The following is a 25,544-nucleotide window of genomic DNA, read 5'->3' on the forward strand; positions in this document are numbered from 1 at the left end:
GCCCTTTCAAAATTGGTGTAGAGGAAAACTTCATCTCAAGAGACCCTACATGTGCATTCAAGAGCACAAATCATAATCTAGATTAACACACCTTTTATATTTGCATTGCTTCTTACATACAGTCCACAGGAAGGTCATTACATTTTAAAGAATAAAATCATTTTGCTCCCCATAACATGTCCATATTTGTTAGTGCTTTTTTATTCAATATATGTACCTACGAAATCTTGTGAAATAGTATCTATACTATATTACTGCCAGTGAATTCACACTTAGGAAGTCTAAGGAAATCTCCATTTCCCTATTCTCCACTAAAAAATTTCCCATTAAGAATCAAGAATCAGTTTCCAAGATGGAGATTTCTTGGAAAATTGGGAATGGAACCATCATTTGACCCAGCTGTCCCTCTCCTTGGTCTATACCCAAAGGACTTAAAAATAGTATACTACAGGGACACAGCCACATCAATGTTTATAGCGGCACAATTCACAATAGCTAAACTGTGGAACCAACCTAGATGCCTTCAATAGATGAATGGATAAAAAAAGTGGCATATATACATAATGGAATATTACTCAGCAATAGAACAATAAAATCATGGCATTTGCAGGTAAATGGATGGAGTTGGAGAAGATAATGCTAAATGAAGTTAGCCAATCCCCAAAAGACAAATGCCAAATGTTTTCTCTGATATAAGGGGACTGACTCATAGAGGAGTAGGGAGAGGGCGCATGGGAGGAATAGATGAACTCTAGACAGGGCAGAGGGGTGAGAGGGGAAGAGAGGGGGCAGGGGATGGGGAAGGGCAGTGGAAGTGATGGATATCATTATCCAAAGTACATGTATGAAGACATGAATTGGTGTGAACATACTTTATGTACAACTAGAGATATGAAAAATTGTGCTCTACATGTGTAACAAGAATTGTAATGCATTCTGCTGTCATAAATAAATAAATAAATAAAGAATTGGATGTGTTTCCATGTACTTCAAAAAGAACCACAGTTCCTCCAGTATGACCCCAGAGAGCTGCTTTCAGTTGCTGTAGTTCCCGAGAACAGATTGCCCCTAATGTATATGGATCAATGCTTTTTGGAATAGCATTGCTTGCCAGTTAATAGACTTTTGATTTTCTTTATGCATTGATTAATGAAGCAGTAATTCTGGTTTTGAATTGGAAGACACATTAAGAAGTACTGTCACTGGAGCCTAGTGGGAAATAGGCTGTCATTTGGAGAACTGTCAGTAGCTATGGATACAAAGAAGGTAGAATGGCTGACTTTGCTACAGCAATTCTTCTGCCAGGGGACTGAGGACCAAACCATTCAACTCAGTTCAATAGACACTTCTCAATATACCTGGAGCCATATGCACCCTGCCCCCATGCGCCCTGGGAAGGGAAGGGACGAGTCCGGGGTATGCCCTTGCTCAGGTCACCTCCTGTGTCCTTTCTTTCAGGAACATGTATATACAGGGTAGAAGAAAGAAGTGATCCTGAAGGAAATTTTCCCTCCTTTCCAAAATGGTGTGCTGCTTTTTGGGTTTCTGCATCTGGACTCTGGGTCTTGAGCTCTTTCAAGGAAACGTCTGTGTCTCTGTGTTTTATACTTTAGTATGCCCATGGCTTACCTCTGGGTGTGGCCACTGTAGGTACACAGGAAACCTCTGCGTGAAGGACGTGCGAGTGAATGAGTCCAGTCCTTCTCCCTCTCCTCGCGCTCTTCCAACACTCCCACCAAATTGAGGACCTTGTGGTGAAGGTACAGCCATGTTGCTCACCCCAGGTGGCCTGATGTGCCTTTTCCCTTTGAATCACCTGACAAAATCTTCATCTTTCAAAACTTAGCTTAGGATTGTCTGAGACTATTCATTTCAAGGCAGAATTGATCAGAACTGATATGTCCTCAGTTCCAGCTAACCCTTTATAGAACTCTAAAGTGAACCTCAGTTTGTAAAGACTTTGCTTTTCCTTGTCTTCCTTAGCCCTTGAAGCCAGGCCTTCTAAGCTTTTGTACCACAGGGTATCAAGGGGACTGGTTCTGGGGGCAGGGGCCAGAATCTGAGGAGACAGAATATCTGTGCTATAGTTTGGATCTGCATGGTTCCCTGATGGCCCATATGTTAACAGGGCCTGTGGCTCTACTGGAAGGAAGTAGAACCCTCAGGCTGTGGGGCCTGGTCAAGACACTGGGGAAATACCCTGGAAAGGTCTATTGGGATTTAGCTCCTTCCTCTCTTTTTGCTTCCAGGCCACCATGAAGTGAGCAGCTTTGTTTCACCAGGCACTCCCTGCCATGATGTTGTGCCTCGCCGTAGGTCCCAAATCAATGGGCCAACTGACCATGGACTGAAACTTCTGAAACTTTGAGCCAAAAACTTTTCTTTCTTATAAGTTATTTATCTGGGGTATTTTGTTACAGTGACAGAAAGATGAACTAACAATCTCTCTATGAGATGGGGTTCTTGTTTTATATTTTTATATTTCTATTCTATGTTCTCCTTTTTATATTTCTATTCTAAAAGTTGATATGTTTACACAGTTAAAGAACAATTGGAACAGTGACTTATGGTTAATTTCTGCAGCTAATTTCATATACTCTGAAATTTCAGAGATAATCTAATTTCTTTTCTTCTCCAAGATTTTAAGTTGTAGCAGGTTGCATGGAGAATATCATAATCAGGGGAACGACAGTAGCCCCATATGAGGTTTCTAGCACAAGGTCTCACTCAGAACTTTATATGTAGTGTTTGTTGAATGAATGAATGCTCAGGTCTCTGATGCTTTCCTGCTCAGAAACCCTCATGGGCCACTCCCTGGTGGCCTATGTGTAGTCTCCACTGCCCAGCATTCACGTTCATTCCTGAGATGATTCTAACCTATCTTTAGAGGCCTATCCTTTATCACTTCATGACTTTTTAATTTTATATTGGGTCCTGTGACTTTCACTGCAGGCAAGCTGTACTCATGGGTGGCTGGCTCTTGGTTCAGTGAAGGGCATCTCCTATGGGCTGTAAGAACTAGTTTGCATAGAGAATGCCAGGCTGACCCTGAGGAGAGCTTCAAGTTAACAGAGCTGAGGGACGGCAGGGACCAGGGTCATGCCACACAGGTTCTGATCAGCGGTGGGAAATGAACAATGCATCCGAAGACCAGATGCAGCAGTGGTGTGGTTTTGGCTCTGGGGATAGCTACATTATTCAGCCAAACGGCAAAAACACTGGCTGCTTTCCTCACAAGATCAGTTAATGAATCCATCCCCAGACATAGAGAAGGTGACAGCAAAACCCTTATCTTAGTTCTGATGGAATCCATCAAGAGCAAGATGAGAAAGCAGCTCATTTTTACAGTATTTACTGAGAGTTAAAAAAAACTTGAGCTTGATGTTGCTTATGACACCTTTAACTTTTGAAGGAAGGGGTAGACACTCTTCTGTGCTTCTAGTGTTCCCTGAACTTGACTTTCCTAGCTCTTGTTGCATGGTATGTATCACCTATTTCTATGTCAATCTCTCCCAAGAGACCATGAACCCCTTAAGTACAAGTGATTTCCAAAATATCGTGTTTGACCCATGAATGAGTGAATAGTCTACACTAAGTGAATACATCTTTTTTTTTAAACCACTAGATTGTAAGTATTCATTGGAATGTGTAACTCTAGACTGCCTTAGAAACACCAAAAACGGTGACAATTGAATGAGTTTTTCAGTGCACTGGATGAATACATATACTAGGGTGACATTTTCAGGGATGCTTTTGCCTCCTTTCTTTCAGCAGTGAGGGAAGAAAGTTCCAAAATGAAAGTCAAGTGAGGTGTTGTTGCACCTACGTGCACTGTAAGTATTTGAACCAGTTGAGGACACATTCCTGTTTCTCCTTCTCCTCCTCTTCCTCCTCCCTCTTCCCTTGCTTCTCTTTCTCCTCCTTTTTTCATTTTCTTTTGGTACTGGGGATTGAATCCAGGGTTGCTTTACCACTGAGCTACACCTCCAGCCCCTTAAATTTAAATTTTTAATTTTGAGACAGGGTCTCGCTAAGTTTCTGAGGTTCTCACAAAGTTGCTGAGGCTGGGCTTGAACTCTCCATCCTCCTCCTTCAGCCTCTTGAGTCACAGGATTCAGTTTTATTAAATGCTATTTTTTAATACATTTTCAATATCTGATTTGCCTTGTCTCCCCCACACCTTACTAACTATTCTTTTCCATGCATTTTCTGGCTATTCTTGACTGCTTAGTTTTCTATTTTCATAGAATCAGTTGATAAAAGTGAACAAAATATTTTAATATTTTTTGGTGGGAGCACAGTAGACTTATTAGTAAAGTTACAGAGTATTTTAGGGGAGGCTTATTTAGTTTATTATCAAAACTTTTCTTGTTCATTTAAATATTACTCTTGTAAGAAGACAATGTGTAGACATGGTAAGTTTAAACAGTACCAAGGGCGTATGGGAAAACCTGAACAAGCTGTTCAGCTCTGACACGTACTTTGCAGTTTACTCTAGAGGCAACGAGTCTGTAGAGAAATGCATATAAAATACCACTGGCATGGACTAATTTCACTCTAGCCCACCTGCCTTTACCCACACTGGTTATAAGTCAAACACACTGCTATGCTTGTGCCCACCTAGCAACATGCACCGGGGAGCATTCTATAGCAGTACCAACGATCTGCCTTGTTCCTTTTATTTGACTGTAAATGTAGCCAAAAGTTTTCATATGTCCCCTATTGATAAAAAGAATAGCTTGTTTCTCTGTCTCTGTCTTTAAAACAATCTGGTAACAAGTATCCTTCTCATGTGCCTTTGTCTGTGAGTATTTCTGAAATATAAATCCCTAGGTGTAGAATCACAATTCTGCAACCTGTACAATTATAAAAATGAGAAATTATACCCCATTTGATTCAAATGTATGAATTGTCAAGATCATTGTTCAGTCATGTGTAGCTAATAAAAAAATGAAATGTTGAAAAAAATAAATTTATAAATACATGAAAAAAAATCAGGTGTAAAGAAAATGTACATACAACAATGTAAACATCCTGAACTAAAAATGGTTTTGATGGCTACAATTGCTGTTATATGTTTTTTATAACAATAATAAAAATGTAAATATTTGATAAATATTGATGAATTTCCCACTAAATTTTAAGGGAATTTATTTTCTCTGACTTAAATTTGCCTTCTATTTGAGATATTTTGGCTCAGTTACTATAAAAAAACATTTCTTTTTAGTGAGTTAAATAACCTGTAAGTCTTGAATAAATGTCTCACAGTTTTCTCATTCGGAGATTCTTAGCAAAATTCCCTGGGATGGACGTTTCTGTGTGTAAAACTTTGGAGTTGGAGCTTGCTGCTCCCACATAGATAGGCTCTGCCCCTCTCCTGCCAGGGCAGCCTGTGATGGTTTTATTACACAGAGAGGCATTGCTACATCACCATGGCTGCTTGTCCTACTGTGATTTAGGTTTGCCTGAAGACTCAACTGAACACAACCAAGAGGTTTCACATGACCCAAATTATACCTTTCACACACTGTTTTAATTTCTGGATGAAGAGTCTGCAACTGAGAATCTTTATTTAACTCCTTCCCTAGCCCCACCCTGAGCATCGTTTTATTTCTATCAACCACAGGTGCTCAGTTAAAACACAGCCCAAGAGCAAGCCTTGAATAGATGCAGGGGACAAGGAAGGGGTGTACAATAATGGAAATGTAACCCCAGTCAGGTGCTACACTTTAAATAAAAAATATATATATATACACACATTTATATGTATATATATACACATTTATATGTGTGTATATATATACATTTATATGTATATAAATAATATAAATTTATATACTATATATATATCTCCAGTTTGATCCAAGTCTTGAAAAATGCTGTGGCTTGAATTTCTCCTCCAAAATCATGTTGAAATTTAATTGCCACCCTGACATTGTTGAGAGGCGGTGCTTTAAGAAGGATTAATGAATTTACGCCATTATTGTGGGAGTGAGTCCTAGGGAGAGGATGAGTCCCTTTACACTACCTCTCGGGCTCAGGTGTGCTCACTAGCCCTTCTACCATGCCAGGACACAGTTACAACCCTTCGATTGCGGACGTCCCAGCCTCTAGAACTGTGAGCTGAATGGACTTTGATTGTTTAGAAGGTGTCCGGTCTGTGGGTATACTCTTTGTAAGAGCAGAAAGCAAGTCGAGACAAGAAGTACTACAGTTCTTTACTGAGTTTCTGACAAGGCAGCGAAGGGAAATTTACATCACACAATGTTCCTCAGTGTGTCCTGCTAAAAATTCTCTTTTGATGTTTCCTCTTTTAGAAAGCAAATTCACTCAAAGTTTTCTTTGGATCTTTCTTTTTCTCCCTGATTTCCACTCCAAATAGCAGCTGTTCAAGTATGTCTCTTCTCACTCCTTAAAATTTCAATACGGCCTTAGTCTCCTGCTCCCGCTGCTCCCTGTCCCTTTCCTGTGTTCTGGTTTTATTCTCTAGTAGCTTTTATGTAGCACAGTCTACTTCTTTGGATTGTTGTTCCCACCCAATGAAATGAAAGCATCTTCTTAGAAGGCAACAGGAAAGTGGGATTGTTAGCCCTTCCAATTTATTTTTTCATCCTAGTAGTAAGAGTAATAATGGACTCATACTCCAAGTCAAGCACTGCACGTGTATCATTTCACAACCAACATATGTAGCTCACAGACTCAGTACCACCATTTTTCAAATGAAGAAGCCAAGGCTCTGAGACTTGGTGACCTAGTCAAGGTGAAAAGCTGAAGAAGCCACATTCATGTTTATCTTCTTGCTCTGGACTGTTTTCATGTTTTTTATTTTTTATTTTTTTAATAATGCATGGTAGCAAGTGGTCTTGACAGTGTTCCTGGCCCCCGTGTCCCTTCTCTAATCTCTGCTGCTCCAAATCCTTAGGAGAAGGTCTAGTAATGTCCCCCGTACCACCTCAATTGCTGAACCACTGTCTAGACCCAGCATTTTTTCACCCGATTGGCATAGCTCTCCATCCTGGGTTTCTGTAGATCTCTCCTGTCTCATTAGGCCCCTCCTTTCTGCAGGCCTGCATCCCACCCTGAGTTCCTATCCTTAGGTTGAGACTCTGCAAGTCAGTCTGATTCTTGAGCATTCATTGCCGCCCTGAAATGTAGTTTATTTTCTACTTTCAGTTCCCCCTTCAGTATAAACTGTCCTGCCCAGAGGCCCTGTGTGCAGTAATGACAGTTGGTTCTTCACACAGGGGTGGCCACTGAGTGGACCCGGGGTAGGTGTCCCCTGCAGGAGCACAATGCACAGGTGTGCAGCCATCAACCTGTTTTCCTGTATTTCAACTAAGAGCCACCAAAGCTGCTCCGTGGGCTGTGGGCAGCCAAGGAGGAGGATCACATGGCCTGTTGACAAAGGATGGGGGAAGAGATTCACACAGAAGACCACAAAAGACCATGCAGCCTGGGTGGCATGGAGGAGGAGGAGCTTGATGGTGGCTGTCTAAGCTTGAGGGCGTCTAGTTTTAGCTCTCGGGGGAATTTTATGCACTCTGTTCTGATAGTTCTCAAGAGTTCTGATTTCTTGTGCCATGAAAGTTCTCTTGGATTTGAGTTAGTCGAGTAGGTTCCTGTGACCCACAATCAAGCCCTTTCCTTCCTTAGGCTGGAGGCTTTCCCACATTTCCACCCACTGCCTGGTCTTCTCTGCTGTGTGGAAAGTACTCTCACTGTAGTCTGCCCCCAGGCTGGTTCTGGAGGTGGCAGTGACCTAGTTCCTGTGAGCACCCTCCTCAGGCTCTTGCAAGGAAAGGGGAGAACTCCGACCCAGGATGAGCTGGGAATGGGCTGAGTTCTACTTCAGCTCCTTTTAAGTTGGAGGTCATGTTCTTCTCCTTCAGTTGCTTCTGGTCAACTTTAGAACAGGATACTGTTGGGGCATACTGGGAGGTGATTTCATTGAACAGGGGGGTAGGAGGGACTGAGAGAGCCTGGGGATGTGGAAGGTCAGGAGAAGGACTATGGCCTCATCCTCTCGAACTGAGGAATGCCATGACGAACTTGAAGAATTAGAATCATTAGGTTTTCTGGCTCCTGCAGGGACTCTTAGGTTTTCAGACAAAGGCTTCAGTTCACTGAGTTCACTGATGGTGGGAAACAGAGTCAAAGGAACAAAAATATAGTAAAGATAGGTGACGTCTAGTGAGCACTTTCTACTGGTCAGGCTCTGCCTCACGCACTTGATACTGATCAGGTCACTTAATGCTCATAATAACTATTACAAGGTTGGCACTATGACCATCTCCATCTTATAGAAGAGGAAATCAAGGCACAGGGGGTGAAGTAACTAGCTTGAAGTCACACAGTAAATAAGTGATGAAGTCAGGATTTGAACTCAGGAAACCTTGATTCAGAGCCAATGTTCTTAGTCATTGTACAGCATGACTTCTCAGAAGCATGGAAGATCATTGGAGCTTCATTATTATAAAAGCTGTGATGAGGCAGCATATTGGGATCCATAGAAAACACCAGAAATCAGGTGATGGTTTTAATTAGAGAAAAATGATTTAAAAGTCTAGAAAATAAAAAACCCAGAAAAATCCAAAAGTTTAATAGACATATATCTCCAATGCTTCAAAGGAGATGAGAAAACAAAAATTCTCAAACCCTTTTTTGCAGGTCCCAGAACCAAAAAAGCTGTTTCAACTTTAAAGAGAAAGAACACCTTCTTGATTATTGATTGTCCTGCCACAAGTGGTGAGATAATCCTGCTGGCTGGCTGAAGTAATCCACCCAAGCAGAGCTTCCTCAGGATGAATCGATCGATGCCTAGCTTAGGGCCCGCCATTATCTGACTTCTTACAGCAAGGGAAGCCTTGGTATTCAGAGAAATGCGGAAGCTAAAGTGGTTTCTCTGGTGCATTTTTCACAAATGGGTGCTAAGCTCACGTTTTTATTCATGGCTCACCTGCCAATACATCAATTTAGATACTGATAGGTGCTGGAGATACCAGGTGGGTATCTGGAGGTGAGGCAGGGTGAACTCAAGCAAAGGAGTCTCCCTCCTGCTACAAACTCCTAGAAAGTCTGGACAAAAATAAAATAAGACAAAGCTCTAAAAACGTACAACTGGATTTAGAAAAATATCCCAAATGTCAGAAAGGGGAAGAAAAGTCTAAGGCAGAGGATCAGGAAGGAGCTGGTCCGTGGAGCACTGCATGGGCCCTGGACTGGTATATGACTTCAGGCACTAGGAGTGGAGGGTTGAAAGCATATATGGAAAGAAGGGGTGACTTGAACCTGGGACATGGGAAGGCACCAGGCGCAAAACTGGAAATTTTGAAGGGCCACCCTGATTATGAACAGGGGACAAGAGCAGCCTCCCTCTGTCACCTGGGACATGGCAAGGAAGCTCGCCCTCTGTCCAGGGCACTTTCACCAAATGGACCCACTGTCTCTCCCAGGTGTGAGTGTGTGAGTGCAGAGTCCCGGTATGTGCCCAATGTGCAGCGGGTGGCCCCAAACACAGCCCACAAAGCTTAGGAGGAACCAGGAGAAGAAATAACAAGGTCACTCTGTGAAGGCGCCATTGTGTGAGCCACAGGGAAAAAAGAAGACCTTCTGAAACCAACCAACCAACCCAACATCAAGGGGAAGCTGCGTGGGGACAGAGCAGGTTCAGTGAAGGGAAAAGAAGTCCCTCTGAAGGGGACAAGAGAAAGAAAGGGACAACTGTGCATGTTACAATTATGGAAGAGACCGTGTGGCCACAATGGGGGATGGACAGCCTGAAGAGAAGCCTGGAGATTTGAAAAGGAGACTCCAGTGAGGACGACCAACAAGGAGCCTGCTTCTGAGGGCTGGAGGTCCCCTGGAGATAGGAGGGAACAAGCAGCCACGGGCCTGTCTTGGACAGGGATGGCACATGGAGCTGTGGGGTCCAGAGAGGCACCCGGCCCAGCCTCCCCAGATGACATCCACACACAGATGCAGATCCCACAGGCAGCCACGAGCCAAAAGGACCAGGAGGAAGGGTCTTCCCACCAAAGGGGCAGCAGGTGGTAGAGTCTGGGTGACTCAGAATGGCATAGCCAAGCACTGCCACCGTCCAATTGGGTCCCTGTTTCATCAGCTGATGAGAATATTTCACTGAAGATGAAGTTTCCCACTTGGAAATAGTTAGCTACACACCTGCCTCTCCCACCTGAGCTGTGACTTTCTTCAAAGTGAATGGTCCTTCATCCAACTGCCCACTCTTCTTTTGTGCCACTGTTGCCCTCACTCCCTCTTCTCTTGACACACCGGTCTTTGTTCTTTAAGAACAATAAGCTGTTGTTTCCTGGTTCAGGGCCTTTGCACAGGCTGCTGTCACCATCTAATGTGATTCCCCCACCACAAGGTTCTTTTGGGTCCAGGTGAATGGCCACTCTTCAGGGAGATCTTCTCTGACCACCTGACCTAAAACAGGCTCCTCCTCCTCCCCACCCTCTGCATGTTACCATCACTTCTGTTGGTCTCTTTTCACTTACCATAATTTCTAATCGACTAATATTATTTATGTTTATTTCTTTTTTAAATAGTTGTTTTCCTCGTCTCTGTCAGAATGTAGGTTCATGAACAGAAGAGTTTTCTTTTTCTTTTTCCTCCCTCCCTCCCATCTTTTGTGAAGCCCTAAGAAAATTAGTGAGACCCTGTCTCAAGATAAAAAGTTAAAAATGGCTGGGAATAGGGCTCAGGGGTTATGTGCCCCATAGGTTCAATCCCCAGTACCAAAACCAGGATCTTGCTAAGTTACCTAGGCTGGCCTGGACCTTCTGGGCTCCTGCCTCAGCCTCTAGATCACTGGGATGCACCCAGAGGGCATGCACCACTACTCCTGGCCGAGTCTTCTCCATCACTGCGGCCTCTCCGGCTCCTACAGTACGGTCATCCCATGGAGGAGTTAGTGCATTCAACTATTTATAACTCCCTGAATAAAAAAGTTCTACACACAAGAAACACGCCCAGCTCAGGAGAGCCAGTGCTGGGAAGGGCAGCTCTCACAGTCTGGGGAGGAAGAGACTTCCAACCAGGACAGGTAAATGTGATGTTGGCTGTGACAGAGGAAGTTCAGGGTGCTGTGGGAGCCCCTGGCAAAGGACCCCTTTAACGTAAGACTCAGGCAGAAGCAAGTCCTGAGGAATGAATAGGAGTCCGCCAGGGGAAGGGACACTTGTTGGGAGCGGCAAACGAATCACTGCTTTGAACTCTGTAGCCTTGGACAGTGAGACTGCCCCTTGTGGGAATCTTTCTATGCGAAGGTACAAAAAGATACACCCATTTGCAGGTAGCCACCGCTGTTGGGGCAGATTCCATACTTGGTGTGGAATCTATGGGTTCCATAACTTTGAATTCAGATGCCTGCTACCCTGTGGTGAAAGAAATATGGGGGGCTCAATAGCCTTGAGGTGCCAGCTTCCAGAGCTGGAGAAGATATCGTAAGCAAGTAGGTGAGCTCCAATTAGCCTGTCCCTGCTTGACTTCGCTTCTCGTTTACCTTGAAGAGGTTTTTCTCACAATAAATCTTTTTGCTATATATATATTTTTTTGCCTGTAAAATAAACCAGATGGACCCTCACTCTTTGTTAGAAATCAGAACCCACCAGGGCTGATTCACCCACCAATGAACCCAGATGAACCCTCACTCTTTGTTAGAGATCAGAACCCACCAGGGCTGATTCACCCACCAATGCCCCACTATTATATGTTAATTGAGTCCTTGTCTTTCTTTCTTATATTTCTTATTTCTACTCCCCTCATCATCCCGAGTTTGGGGAAACTGAGTAAACGTCATGCAGATCATAACATAAACTGGAAGATGTTCCCAGCTGAGAGGACACCCAGATGCAAAAGAGTAAGGCTTTGGGGGGAGACTGAAAGACGTTTTGCCTGTACAAAGCTTGGAGCTGTAGCAAGAAATAAGATTGGAGAGAAAGACAAGCCAGATCATGGAGCATTTTCAAGCTATAAGAGTTGGATTTTATCTTACTGTCAAAGAGGAGCCTTCTCTTTTTCTTTTTCTTTCTTTCTTCTGTCTTAAGTGCTGCACTAAGGATTGCACTGAGGGCCTCACACAGGCTAGGCAAGCACTCTACCCCTGAGCTACACTGCAGCCCTGTTTTAAAATTTTATTTCACACCAGGGTCTCTCTAAGTTGCCCAGCTGACCTCTAATTTGTGCTCCTCCTGCTTTAGCCCCAGTAATCCAGTAGCTAGGATCACAGCCAGCGCCACTGCACCTAAAGCCTTTACTTCTTAATGTGGGGCATGGCATGATTTGTGTTTTATAAAGAAGGGTCTGGACACGGAGGTTAATGGGAAGAGGACTGGATGCAGGGACACCAGGGAGGCTAGAGCAGCAATTTAGGCAACATGAGAGAGTACTTAGATGGGGCGGGGGGCATTGGGGGGTGAGCCTGGATCAACCTGGGTGAACTCAAAGGAGAAGCAGAAGTTGGGGCATGGAAGGATCTAGGGTGGCGCCTGGGTTTCTAGTGTGCATAACTGGTGGATAGGGCTCTGTCTTGGGCCAGTATCCAGGTGAGGGCAAATACCTGGTGAATATGCTATAAACACGTGCCTGTTGAAGTACAGAAGGCCTTAGTGGGAAGAAGGATTTTCATAGCATGAGGATATGTCTGCTCACTTCCTCCTTCCCTTCATTTCCTGTGGCTTTGCCTGCCTTGGATTACCCAACCATCTGTGTCCTGCCGGACTAGCCACAGCTCAGTATTTCTTTTTAAAAAATGCTTTATTTTTGATTAACATGTATGAGTTGAATATATTGATAGGATTCTGTGTAATATTTTGAAACATGTATACAGTGTGTACTAATCAAATTCAGCCTCCCTCAGCTCTCCTCCCCTTCTCAACCTCTAGCAATCACTCGTCTACATCCAGGTCTACTTTTTTTGGCTTCCATTTATGATAGACTACTCAGTATTTGCCTCCTGTGTCTGGTTGCCTTCACTCTCAGTCCCATCCAGACTCCTGTTTCTGACCCTGTACAAAAATCAACTAAAAATGGAGCCAACCCAGATGCCCATCAGCAGATGAATGGATAAAGAAAATGTGGTACATATTCACCATGGAGTATCATTCAGCCACAAAGAAGTAAGATTTTATGACATTTGCAGGTAAGTAGAAGGATCTGGAAACCATCATGCTAAGTGAAATAGGCTAATCCTACCCCAAACCAAAGGTTGAATGTTTTCTCTGAGATGCGTAAACTAACCCACAACAAGCAGAAGGGAGATTAGAAGTTCAGTGGAGTAGACAAAGGGGAATGAAGGGAAGGGAGGGAGGTGGAAAAAGGAAAGACAGTGTAATGAATCTGACATAATTTTCCTGTGCATACAAATGAACACACCACAGTGATTCCCACCATCTTGTACATCACAAGAAATTAATTAAAAAAATAACTGTGTGTAAATGGTAGAAAGATCGATAGACGGAAGGGCCCTGCAGTGGGTGGGGACAGGGAAGGGGAAGGAGAGGTACTGGGGACTGAATTAGAATAAGATATATTCCTGCTTGGATAATATATCAAAATGGATTCTACTGTCATATATCTCTAAAAGGAACTAATCAAAAATGTGTTAAAAAACACAATGTAAGACCTGAAACTATGAAAATAGTACAAGATAACACAGAGGAAACACTTTGAGGCATTGGGATCAGCAATATTTTTGGGGATCTGATCACAAAAGGAAATAAAGTGAAAAAAAAATAGACAAATGGGATTACAGCAAATGCAACAGCTTCTGCACTGCTAAGGGAACCATCAAGAGTGTGAGGAGACGACCTATGGAAAAATGGGAGGGAACACTAGCCATTCATCTTGCAATTAATTAGCATCCAGAATACGTAAGAAACTCAAAAAAGCAAATCATCCAATTAAAAAGGAGGCAAATGGTCAGAATAGAAAAAACACAAATGGCCAATAACCCAGCTCAGTATATCCAATTCCCAGGCCCCAGTGGCTATACCGGGAGGCATTACCTCTATTTCCCTAAGAATGGGTGCATGTTCTGCCCCTCCCCCACCCTCTCCAGCCACCCTCTCCAGCCACAGCACCATTACTGCCAAGAATTGCTATAGTTTTTCATCAATTTTCTTGGCATTTTGCAGTTGTATTAACATTAAGATTTATACTCAATAGTATCATAATTTTCTACTACTAATAGGATTAGTATTTTTATTCATTTGCTTTTGAAAGCCATTAGCATAAAATTTACCTCCAACAATCCCTATTGTGATTTTTAATGCCCTTGAAACTTGCCATGAGTGATAAGTCTATAATAAAAGAAATGCTGGCAAACATATAAAAGTCCTTTGTGGGAAAAGAGGGCTTTTTATTTTCATCATAGTTGGACTCCAGTTCTTTGATGGAAACATTGGTAGGCTATAAAGTATTAAGTGCTGAGAACACTGTTAGTTTGTAGATGTTTTCAAACAAGTCCCCTGGTATCTCGAGGACACTTTTATATTCTAGGAGGATTCATATTCGTGCTTCCTTTCATGTTGTTTCTTGCCTGACTTAGACAAAAGTACAAGTCATGTGTTTGTTGGGAACAATATTCAGGGCCATGAATTGTATAGAAGTGAAGGGACCCTGAAATTACTCTGCCCAGCTGACTTTTCAAGGAGCTGGGAACTTGACGTGCTGCTAGCAGAGGTCCCATCCAGAGGCTGGTGAGAGGAGTTCCTCTGGAGGGCAGCGGAGTGGGCAGGGAAGGTGCACAGGCAGGGCTGGCATTGTGGGTGTTATGACCTGTGCAGTCTCCCTGGGCCCCATGCTTTGAAATTTGCAGCATCACCATTTTGAAATTCTTAAGTTTGAATAAGGAACCCCGTGTCTGCACTGAGCCCAACAAATTATACTTTTCGTATTGTGCATAGGCTTTGGAGATGGACAGACTTGGGCATGGGTTCTGGTATTTTCTGCAATTAAACAGGCCTTGGTTTCCTGATCTGTAGAACTGGGATAATAATATTGTCCTGTCAGACTGGATGTACAGGGAGCTAACAATAGATGTCCAGTACCCTCCACAGTAGTGACAGACACTAGCACATGCTGCTCCTTCCCATGGGTTGACTCCACAATTAAACTTACCATTATATGACTTTGTGTCAGGGACGATAGCCCGCTGGGATAGGCAGACTCTGCCTGAGTGCTGTACAGGCCAGCCCCAGGCATGCTGGTGAGAATCACCCCAAGCAAAGAACACTCTCCTAAGGCTAGGGTCCCATCCCAGAGTTTCCAACCTTTTTATACTTGTGACATAGGACAGTGTTCATCAGTGCAATGGAATCCTAGGTTTGTATGAATCCCGCATGCTTCTCTTCTCTCCAGAAACTCCCAAGACAGCCAATAAGTGAGACTGACATTATTATGAAGATGCCCTTGACCTTGATCTAATTTATTTGTTAACTTTAGTATTTCTTTTTGTTTATTAGTTGCTCATGACAATACAAAGATCTTGACATATCATACATTTGATTTTTTTCCACATGTACAGGTTGCAGGATCATACTGGTTATACGGCCATGTATATACATAGAGAAAAACTAGTGTCTATTGTATTCTGCTGCCCTTCCTATCCCCCCTCCCCTCCCCTCCCCTCCTATCACCTCTCTCTACCCAATCTACTGTGACACATTTCTCTCTCTTTTTTTTCTTCCCCCTCACATCCTCATACATGTATTTTGTATAACGATGAGGGTCTCCTTCGTCTTCTGTGCAATTCCCCTTCTCTCTCCCATTCCCTCCTACCTCTCTTCCCTATTTAGTGGTAATCTTCTTCTCATGCTCTTCCTCCCTACTCTATTTTGAGTCACCCCCCTTAACGTTAGTATTTCAACTATTATTTGTAACAAATGGTTTTCAATACCCCACATCACAGAGTTGGACAAGTCTATTGGTCATAGTTCCAAGCTTGAGAACCAGGAACGTGGACTCTCCATATCCCAGAAAGAGAGTCTCACCCATGACAGGCCAGACAGACTAGCATCAATATGGACCCCTTGTGACTCTGCCTGGAGTGGCATCTCTTGTTAGGCACGGCAGCCTGAGTCATAGAACCTCAGAGTAGGTAGATGGCCAAACTTTTGATGAATAGCGTGCAGTCTTAAAACATCTGGTCAAACATTTTTCCCCCCAAGAAAAAAGACCTAAAATCAAATTAATAAGGAACACATTCTTGGGCATTTTTCAACTTTGGTCCAGAAGGATTTCTTTGGCGATTATAGTGGGAGTCAGAGTGACCTTTGCTACATTCATTTTAGTAAGGTTTGTGGAGAGCTTGGAGTCATGACAGGGGCTTCCAGGGGAAGGTCTCAGCTGTCCCCATGGCCTGGCACCACTAAGGCCTCTGAGCACCTGCATATCTTGTTATAGGGGCATCCATGTGTGAGGGGCCTCCTGCATGTTTTCAGGAGACGTCAGACAGGAGCACAGGGATGGCCTCTCAGTAACCATGCTGTGAGATGACCACTTCCAAAGCATGGTTTGCTGCTTCCCTCTTTCCTCCAGAATGCCTGGTGGGCAGTGAGATGGGGCTGCTCCCAGAGCTCTGTCAGGCTGGAGGGGCTTTGGTGGGCAGCCATAGCTGGAGCTAGGCTGTTGCCTCTCCACAGTACACAGCTGTTGACAAACTGCTCGCCTCTTCCAAGAGTCTCACCTCACCCTCTCTCTCTCGTGTCAGACACATTGGCTCTTGATGAGGAACAATGGCATTTTCAGCCAAACAAGTTGGCAAGATGGGCCTTTCCTCCCTTAGCTCTCGGTGGGATGATTGGGGGCTAGCTCCTGCAGCAGTTCCTGGGCCCATGTCACAGGGCACACAGAGAAGGCTTCAGCACACTGTGATCATGACTGATGACCAGCTAACTTATCAAATAAATACCTCAAGTCACAGTTGCAAAAAGCATGTGCCAATACACCACGGTTTATTTTCAGAAGTGACAATTTGGCTTAGACAGCTTGAGCATCATTCCCATCCCCTAAGGATCATAGTAAAAAAAAACTGTAAATCACTGCTTTGACTGTCAGGAGACCAGAGACATGGTATCCCAATAATGGCCACAGCGGCAGCATGGAGCACAGGCTGAGGAACACAGAATGAAGTCCGGAAAAACCCGAGACAATAACATGGGCACTTGTCACCTATCTTCCCCTTAACACAGAACCCCAAACTCATTTCATAGGTTTTCTTCTAGCCCATTGTACTGCAGATTTTCAGGACCTGGATGAGAAACCTAAGGGATGCTTTACTGCATTCCTGGATTTTGGTTAGTCTATGATTCTGTTCTTACCTGTTGTCGAATTTCTTCCTCCATCTTCACGGGAGAGCCCAGCTCTGCAACTTGTTTGACACCTTCGCTGGCGTAGCCTCCATACTCCCACAGCACGTAATTCTTGGAGTGGGATCCACCAATGATCGCAGACCAGTGATTGGCTCGACCTGGGAAAGTCAGTTGGGATGCAGAGATATCAGTGTGGCTGTGCCTGAAACAGGAACCCCTCAAATGATGGGGAGAAGAGATAACTGAACAGTAAGTCAAGGGGCACAGAGGAGGCACCTATTCTGTGTTAGGCTCACTGCTGTTCAGTGATGTGCACAGTCCCTATGACCAAGCAAGTCTGGGGAATGTGCAGACAGGCTAATAGCAGGTGTCCGCACAAGACAGAGAGGTAGCCCAAGGATGCCCTCTGTCTGGGAGGGCCTCTGTTAAGAGAATTTTAAAGGCTGATCAGATTTGTAAGGCAGATTGGAGAGGAAAGGCTATTTCTGGCAGACTCAGAAACACTAAATAACATGGTGTGTTTGGAGAGTCATCAGTAATTCAGCATTGCTGTGTCACAAGCTGTCAAGGGGACAGTTGGGAGAAGATGCCAGGGAGGTAGAAAGGAGCCTGCTCAGGAATGGCCTTGCTCTAAATGCTTCAGGAATTTGGGTGTCATTTGAAAGGATCTGAAAACCACTGAAGGGCTGTGAGCAGGGGAGGGACATGATTGCATTTGAATTTTAGATAAATCATCCAGGCAGCAGCTTGGAGGATGCATTGGAGGGAGCAAAACTGAAGTGGAGAGATGGGGAGGTGAGCAAGAGCAAAAGCTAAGGGGTGTGTGGAAACAGCCTGCAGCAATTCTCAGGACTGAGTGTGGCAGTCTTCATCTGGCTTTTGTATGCACTGCAGTATGAGGGGCAAGCAGGCTAGCCATATCCAAAGGATAGAACAGACAGGACGTGTGGAAGTGACCGGTCCACAGTGGTCTGGTGATGCTCATGTGAGGTGGTTGTTGTAGCAGGATGGCAGGAGGGAATTAATGCTCAACATAAGAGCATGAGGAGACAGAACTTGAGGATTTTATCCAAGTTTGCAAGGAAGAAAGAGCTGATAGTCAACATCAGCACCATATTGGACTTGTTTTTCCATGCAATAAATATGGATACATCTATATTTATCATTGACTAAGTCACATATAGTTCATCACAGGATCAGCTCAATTCTCAGGCATTCTTTGGTTGGTTTTACAAAGTCTTAAGCTAAAGAAATTTTTGGCACACTGAAGGAAAAAAAATTGAATTAGGTGAAACAACTGATGTTTTTGTTTTACCACACTGACACCCAGAATGGGCAGATCTCTTCATTCCACCCTGCCCATCCCATCTACAAAAATGATTCTTAACAGGTCTTATTTATATAGCTGCCATTGCTATCCCCAGGGCCTTCTGCTTCAGGGGCACTGGTGGGACTGAAAATTGGTGCAACCACTCTGGAATGCAATATGGAGATTCTTCAGAAAACTTGAAATGGAACCACCATTAGACTCAGTTATCCCACTCTTTGGGATATACCCAAAGGACTTAAAATTAGCATACTACAGTGACATAGTCATATCAATGTTTATAACAGCTCAATTCACAATAGCTAAGCTATGAAACCAACCTAGTTGCCCTTCAACATAGGAGTGGACAAAGAAATTGTGGTACCTATACACAATGGAATATTACTCAGCCATAAAAAGAATGACTTTATGACTTTTGCTGGTAAATGGATGGAGCTGGAGACTATCATGAAATAAGTGAAATAAGACCCCTCCCCCTGTAAAAAAAACCCAAACAAGAAACCAAAAGACTGAATGTTCTCTCTCACATGCAGATGCTAACACACAATAAAGGGGCAGGAGGGAAGAAAGGAAGTTCATTGGATTAGACAAAGGGAACTGAAGGGGAGGGAGAGGGATGGGAATAGGAAAGACAGAATGAATGTACATAACTTTCCTATGTTCATATATGAATATACAACCAGTGAAACTCCACATCATGTTCAACCACCAGAATGGATCCTAATTAGAATAAGTTGAACTTCATGAGTGTATAATATGTCAAAATACATTCTACTGTCATGTATACCTACAAAGAATAACAAAACCAAAAAAGAACATGGGCATAAAGCCAGGCTGCACCCTTCTGGCCCACTGAGGACAACGGAGCCCAACCCCAAGCAGATGACATCACCTTTGTGGGTCTGCCCAATTTCTCATCATTTCACATCAGAGAAATACAAACTTCATATTTATCCCACATATACCTAAAGAACACAGGTGGAGATGCTGCCAGCTACTTTTCTAATTCATTTCCTCGGTCGAAAGAATGTCCCAAACTGTCATCTAAGCTAACAGCAAGCTTATGTAGAAACAAGGGCTGGTAACCTATTTTGACCTTTGGCTCATGATTTGAACACAGGGAGACCAGATTCGTCATCTTTTGCATCCCCTGTGCTATACACAAAAATATCCCTTATTCTAGGCCTGTCCTACCTGTAATTCTGCACCTCAGTGATTTGGCACATGCTGTTCCTCTGTGCTCACCTCTCACTTGGCTTGGCCAACACTTATTCCTCCTTCATGAATTACTTGGAAGCCTCCCAAGACCACCTCAGGCATATGTGAGTTCTTCTCCCCTGTCTCTCCATCCACAGATCCTATTTTCTATTACTGGTATATTCTGTTGTCCCCCTAGACTTAAGCTCTCTGAGGGCGTCCGTCTTCAGCACTGGGCCTGAGGCATTGGGGGTGCTCCGTATGTTTCCAGAAGCAGCTCATCCAGGCAATCCAATGGGAAGGTGGCAGTACGTGTGCTCCAAGGATCAGGGAGCAGACTTGCAGAGATTTGATTCAATGTGATGAAGTTCAAGTCTCCGTGCAGCAGAGAAACTGACCACTGCTAAGTTAAAGGGCTCAGCTATCTTGTGTGTTATTAAAACAAACCATGAGCAATAAGGAAAAGACATTGGTCTGAGTGCCAACATACAGGGTTCGAGTCCTAGCATTGCCACTTATTGGCTGTGTAAGTTTGGTCAGATTCCATTATTTTATTTCTCTGGGTCTCAGCTCTCTCTTCTATAATTCAGGAATGATAATGCCTACCTTATTGACCTATTATGATAAATATGTTATTAATGATGTTATTTAAAAATGAGATCATGTAGGTGGAATCACTACTGGCCCAGAATAGAGAATTCAGTAATTCAGTAATTATGTTTTCCTTCTTTCATGGTTGTTAGGGAGGCTTCAAAAATAAATGAAACCTGAAACCTGTCCTTAATTCAGAATAAGAGATAAGAAATTATGTATAATATGGAATGTGATAAGCAGGACAATGGGAATAACCACATCATGGGATCAGAGGAAGGGCCCAGATGGATCTTTCTGATTTATTCATTCAATTTCCATTAACTGTGTGCCAAGCACAGTGGCAGGCCATGGGCACTGACAAAAATAGGATATGGCAGTTGCCCTGAAGGGACTCTCAGACTGGGCGTGGGGGAAACAGATGGATAGCAGATTAATTACAATCTAGCTTGTCAGGGTTATTACAGAACAAGAATGCAGGGTACAGGAATGAAGCAGCTAATTCCTAATGCCCTAAATCCAAGGAATCAAAGTCCAAGGAATTGAGTACAGAGAAGCAGGTATCTCCAGACCAGAGTCTATCTTTATGGTTCTTACTCTATTTTTTTTTGGGGGGGGCTGCAGGGGTTTACCAGAGATTGAACTCAGGGACACTTGATTACTGAGTCACATCCTCAGCCCTTTCTCATTTTTTGAGACAGGGTCTCTCTACATCTCTTAGGGCCTAAGTTGCTGAAGCTGGCTTTGAACTTATGATCTTCCTACCTCAGCCTCCCAAGTTGCTGGGATTATAGATGTGCGCCATGACACCTGGCATGATTCTTACTCTTGAATAAAATTTCATTGTACCAGTTCAACCTCTAGAGAAATATGGGTGGGACAGGAATGGCAGGAATTCTATTAACAGTTCAGATAAGAAGACCCAAAGCCTCACAGGACTGTGCTTTCCTGTGTGATCCTCATGACAATGCAATACAGTTGTTAGTTTCCTACAATGATTTTGCAACATGACACATTCATTCAAATTTCAACACGTTTAATGACATTGTCCAAATAACAGGAATGTGCAATGTACTCAATGACAGGAAGAGACAAGAATACATCCTCCCTGGAGAGGACAAGGTACCCATGGAGAAAAAATTTGCAACATTAGAATGGGCATAGATGCCAGGTGAGTGGCAGTCACACAGGTGCACAGTTGTACAGGAAAGAAAGGCATGGAGACCCAGTGCTGGAAGACTTGTCTGTAGGCCTCCAACTGTGATCATGCATCAGTCATTTAATCTCTTAGAGCCTCAGTTTTATATATATTTGAATCCAGGACCTAACATGTGCTAGGAAAGGACACTACTCCTGAGCTACACCCCCAGCCTTTCCACCCCTTTTAAAAATAGGGATAATAGTTACAAGCCTGGACTGTCTCCCAGAGTTGTGCAAATTAATTGGGCTAGTTTTGGAAAGAACTGTGAAATCTGTAAAACAAAGTTCTCAGTATGATTTCAGATATAGAGCACTATGGGAATCTACAAGAATCCAAAAGAAGATAGGTGAGCAAGAACACTTTCCCACAGGAAGGAGGGCTCCCAGAGATTCAGAGAAATAGAAGGAAGCGAGGACAGGGCCAGGGAGAAAGATGGGCGGGACAGGAGCAGCAGGAATCCTATTAACAGCTCAGATAAGAAGACCCAAAGCCTCATAGGACTGTGCTTCCCTGTGTGATCCTCATGACAACCTTATCTTCATGTTCTGGATGAGGGAACTGAGGCCCAGAGAGTCAAAGGAACATATCCAAACTCACAGAATTGGGAAGGAGCACAGCTGGGTTTCAAACCTAGGTCTCTCTGATTCTAGAACACTCACCCTTTTCCCTTTACCTCTCTAGGAAAGCAGGAAATGAAAGAGACATTTGGTGGACCAGAGTTAGACCACAAAGAGATTAGATGACACAGAAGGTCAGGACCAGTTGTGGAGACAGCTGAGTGCCCATCATGGCCCTTGGCATTAGGGAAGGGGCAAACAGGATAGAAGATTCCTTCTGGTAAGAATGATATAACAATGGCTAACATGTATTGGATATTTACTGTGTGCCAGATGCTGTGCCAAGGATGTGATTTGTATTAGACACAAAAGGAAATCTCTTTTGATATTGATGTTATCGTCATTCTTATTTTTTTTTTACATGAACAAACTTGGACTTGGGGAGGTTAAGTAAGTTAATCCAACATCACAGAAGTTGTTAAGTGAAGATGCTGGTATCTGTGGGATGTAGGAAGCAGAGAGAGAGAGAGAGAGGAAAGGGTTCCTGGGGACAAGATACAGTTCCCAAGAACTCAGTCCTGTCAACTATATCACATCCATTACAATTTCCACCACCTCCCCATAATCTACTCAATTATGAACCCTTCAATGGATTCATGAAGTCAGAGCCTTCAGGATCCAATCATGTTGTAAAAAACTTTCCTTTGAACATTGCTATATTGGGGACCAAGCTTTTAACACATGAGCCTTTGGAGAACATTCCAGATCTAAACCAGAGCAGGCAGAGAAGCAGATTGGCACCAACCCCTTTGTCTCTTAGGGAAGGACACAGCTCTTTGACTTAGCATGCCCCTCACTGCTTCGAGAGGCCTCTACATTTCTGGGTCTAGGTGTTAACTCTCTCTAGCTTGGATAAGCTTACATGGGACAGAGGCAATGGGAATCTGGGAGGACGAAATGATGAGACATGCAAGTTGGAGATGCTGATGTTCAACCAGGCACATTTATCTAAAAAGTGACTCCATGGAAATACCATAAATATATGTATAGTAATGTCTTTCCTGACATTTTTTTTCTATTGTCATCACTGGGGCCAAATGACCATTGTTCACAAAGTTGCCTAAAATGCCATCACTCTTCAAAGAAGAACCATGTCTGCCTCTCATCTGATGTTGGAAGAGGGATGTTGCATAGTAGGCGGATTCTGTGAGATGTGCCGTTCACGTGGCAGGTGTGATGGTTAATTTGAAGTGTCAACTTGATGGGGTGAGGGATTCAGGCATTGGTCAAACATTATTCAGGAGATTCTGTGAGGACGTTTTGGATAGAGCTAACATTTGAATCAGTAGGTGGAATAAAACAGATTTCTTTGTCTGAGTGGGCGGGCCCCACCTGGTCAGTTGAAGACCTGAATAGAACACTAAGAGTGACTTTCCCAAGTACAAGGGAGTTCCTGCTGCCTGATGGCCTTCAGGCTGGGACATCATTTCTCCCCCTGCTTTTGGACTCAAGTGGAAATACTGGCTCTTCCTGAGTCTTGAGCCTTTTGGTCTTCAGGTGAGAAATACATGATCTATTCTACTGGTTCTCAGGCCTTCAGACTTAGACTGAAACCACACAACTGGTCTCCAGTTGCCAGCTTGCTAACTGCCTATTGCAAACTTATCAGTCTTTGTAATTGGTTGAGCCGATTCCTAATAATAAATATTTTTGTATATGTGCAAACACATCCTATTGGTTCTGCTTCCATAAAGAACCCCGACTGATATAGCAGGTGTTCAGTGACTGCCCAGATTTCATGGCCAGTGACAGCAATCCCCTGCCAACCTTAGTCCTGAAATAGCTTCCCATTCGTTTCCTTGATCTCCATTCATAGTGCTCCATGGGAGAATGTCCTGCAGCCTTACTGACTGGGTTGCTGCAGCCTCCTATTGTCCAACCTCAGCCTCACCCATTACACTCTCAGTTTATCCTTGGTTTGGGTCCTAATGGAATTTACTACACCAAATAGATCTCCAACCTCTAAGTTCTATCTTCACCTTCCTGCTTTATCTCTTAGTAGATGACCTTGTTACTTAAATCTTCTGAGAAGGCCAAGGTCAGCCCATTCATAAACTCATCCATGCACCATGTGGCCCGAAAAAAATATTGTGGACCTTCCAGAGCTATTCCTAAGTTGTCCTGGATCTCACTTCCCTCATGGCCTTGTTACCCTCACCCTAGACCCAGGCCCAGTATCTGCCTAACTTCCACTGCTTTAGATTTGGCTATATAGCTTGGCTTCTCTGGGTGTGCCCCTAGGTGCTGCCCAGGACACAGTTTGGACTTACTCTCTGGGTCTTCCTGCTCTTGGCTGCTGTAGAGACTCACTCTGACCAACCCTTTCCAGTATGGCAAAAACTCTGCATGAGGACCTCTGTCAATGAGGCCAGAAATTCCTTGATTTTCTTTCTTCATTCAGCTACCATTTTTTTTCTTCTCTTGGGTCTCAAGTGTCACTTTTTCATTCCTGGGAAAATCTTACACTTATGAAACTGATTACATTCTATTCCAGTTCCTCAGAGGTCTTCAGTAATAAGATTCTATCTATTCTACTGATTCATTCAGTGAACATTTACTGGTATAATACTCTGCTAACAACACATCATCAAGTTACAGCTGCCTGTTTTCGTTCCAATGAAGTTTTGAATTTTACAGATTATCTATGTATTGTTTATGGCTGCTTTCATGGTAGAGTGACCAAGTTGAGTAGTTACCACAGAAGATGTCTGGTCTGAAAACTCTAAAATATTTATTATGTGACCCATTGTATAAAATGTCTGCCAAAATCTCTGCCAGGCTGCGGCAACTCCAAAATCCTGTCTTTGAGAAGTTATCTAGAGGATGAGTTGAAGGACGTAAAGGACAGGTCATAACAGGTATTACAACACAGTTTGTGTGTGTGTGTGTTTGTGTTTGTGTGTATGTATGACACAACATTGATAAACGCAAATGGAATATTAAAGCACAAAGAAGGGGACATTTATCTATGATAGTAACAGAGGAGATACCATCTCCTGGAGGAGATGACAGCTGAGTTAAATTCTGAAGGATAAGTATAAGTTAGCAAGACAGATAGGGAATTGAGCAAAGGCAATTTTGTTTTTCAGAAGGATAGGTAGGTGCAAAATCAGGGGCATTAGAAAAAGAAGAGGTACAATGTGAACTATGAGTAGTAGGTCATGGGTGTGTGTGTGTGTGTGTGTGTGTGTGTGTTTATAAAGGATAAATGAGGACTAGTGAGATCAGTAAGCCAGGTGGAACAGGAAGGTGTATGACTATCTTAATAGAAACTTCTT

General features: G+C 43.4%; 1 protein-coding gene across 1 annotated transcript in view; it reads right to left on the reverse strand.

The window, feature by feature from the left end:
- Spon1 (spondin 1) overlaps positions 1–25,544 on the reverse strand; it is a 275,932-nt gene that overhangs the window by 98,332 nt on the left and 152,056 nt on the right. The window contains exon 6 of the mRNA XM_046438224.2: positions 17,343–17,491. Within this exon, the coding sequence (XP_046294180.1) occupies positions 17,343–17,491 (149 nt within the window). The remainder of the gene's footprint in view (positions 1–17,342; positions 17,492–25,544) is intronic.

This window comes from Marmota monax, unplaced genomic scaffold (assembly GCF_021218885.2).
Source record: "Marmota monax isolate L192 unplaced genomic scaffold, Marmota_monax_Labrador192_F-V1.1 WCK01_AAM20220418_F8-fsc00061, whole genome shotgun sequence".
In the NCBI taxonomy this organism is placed as follows: Eukaryota; Metazoa; Chordata; class Mammalia; order Rodentia; family Sciuridae; genus Marmota; species Marmota monax.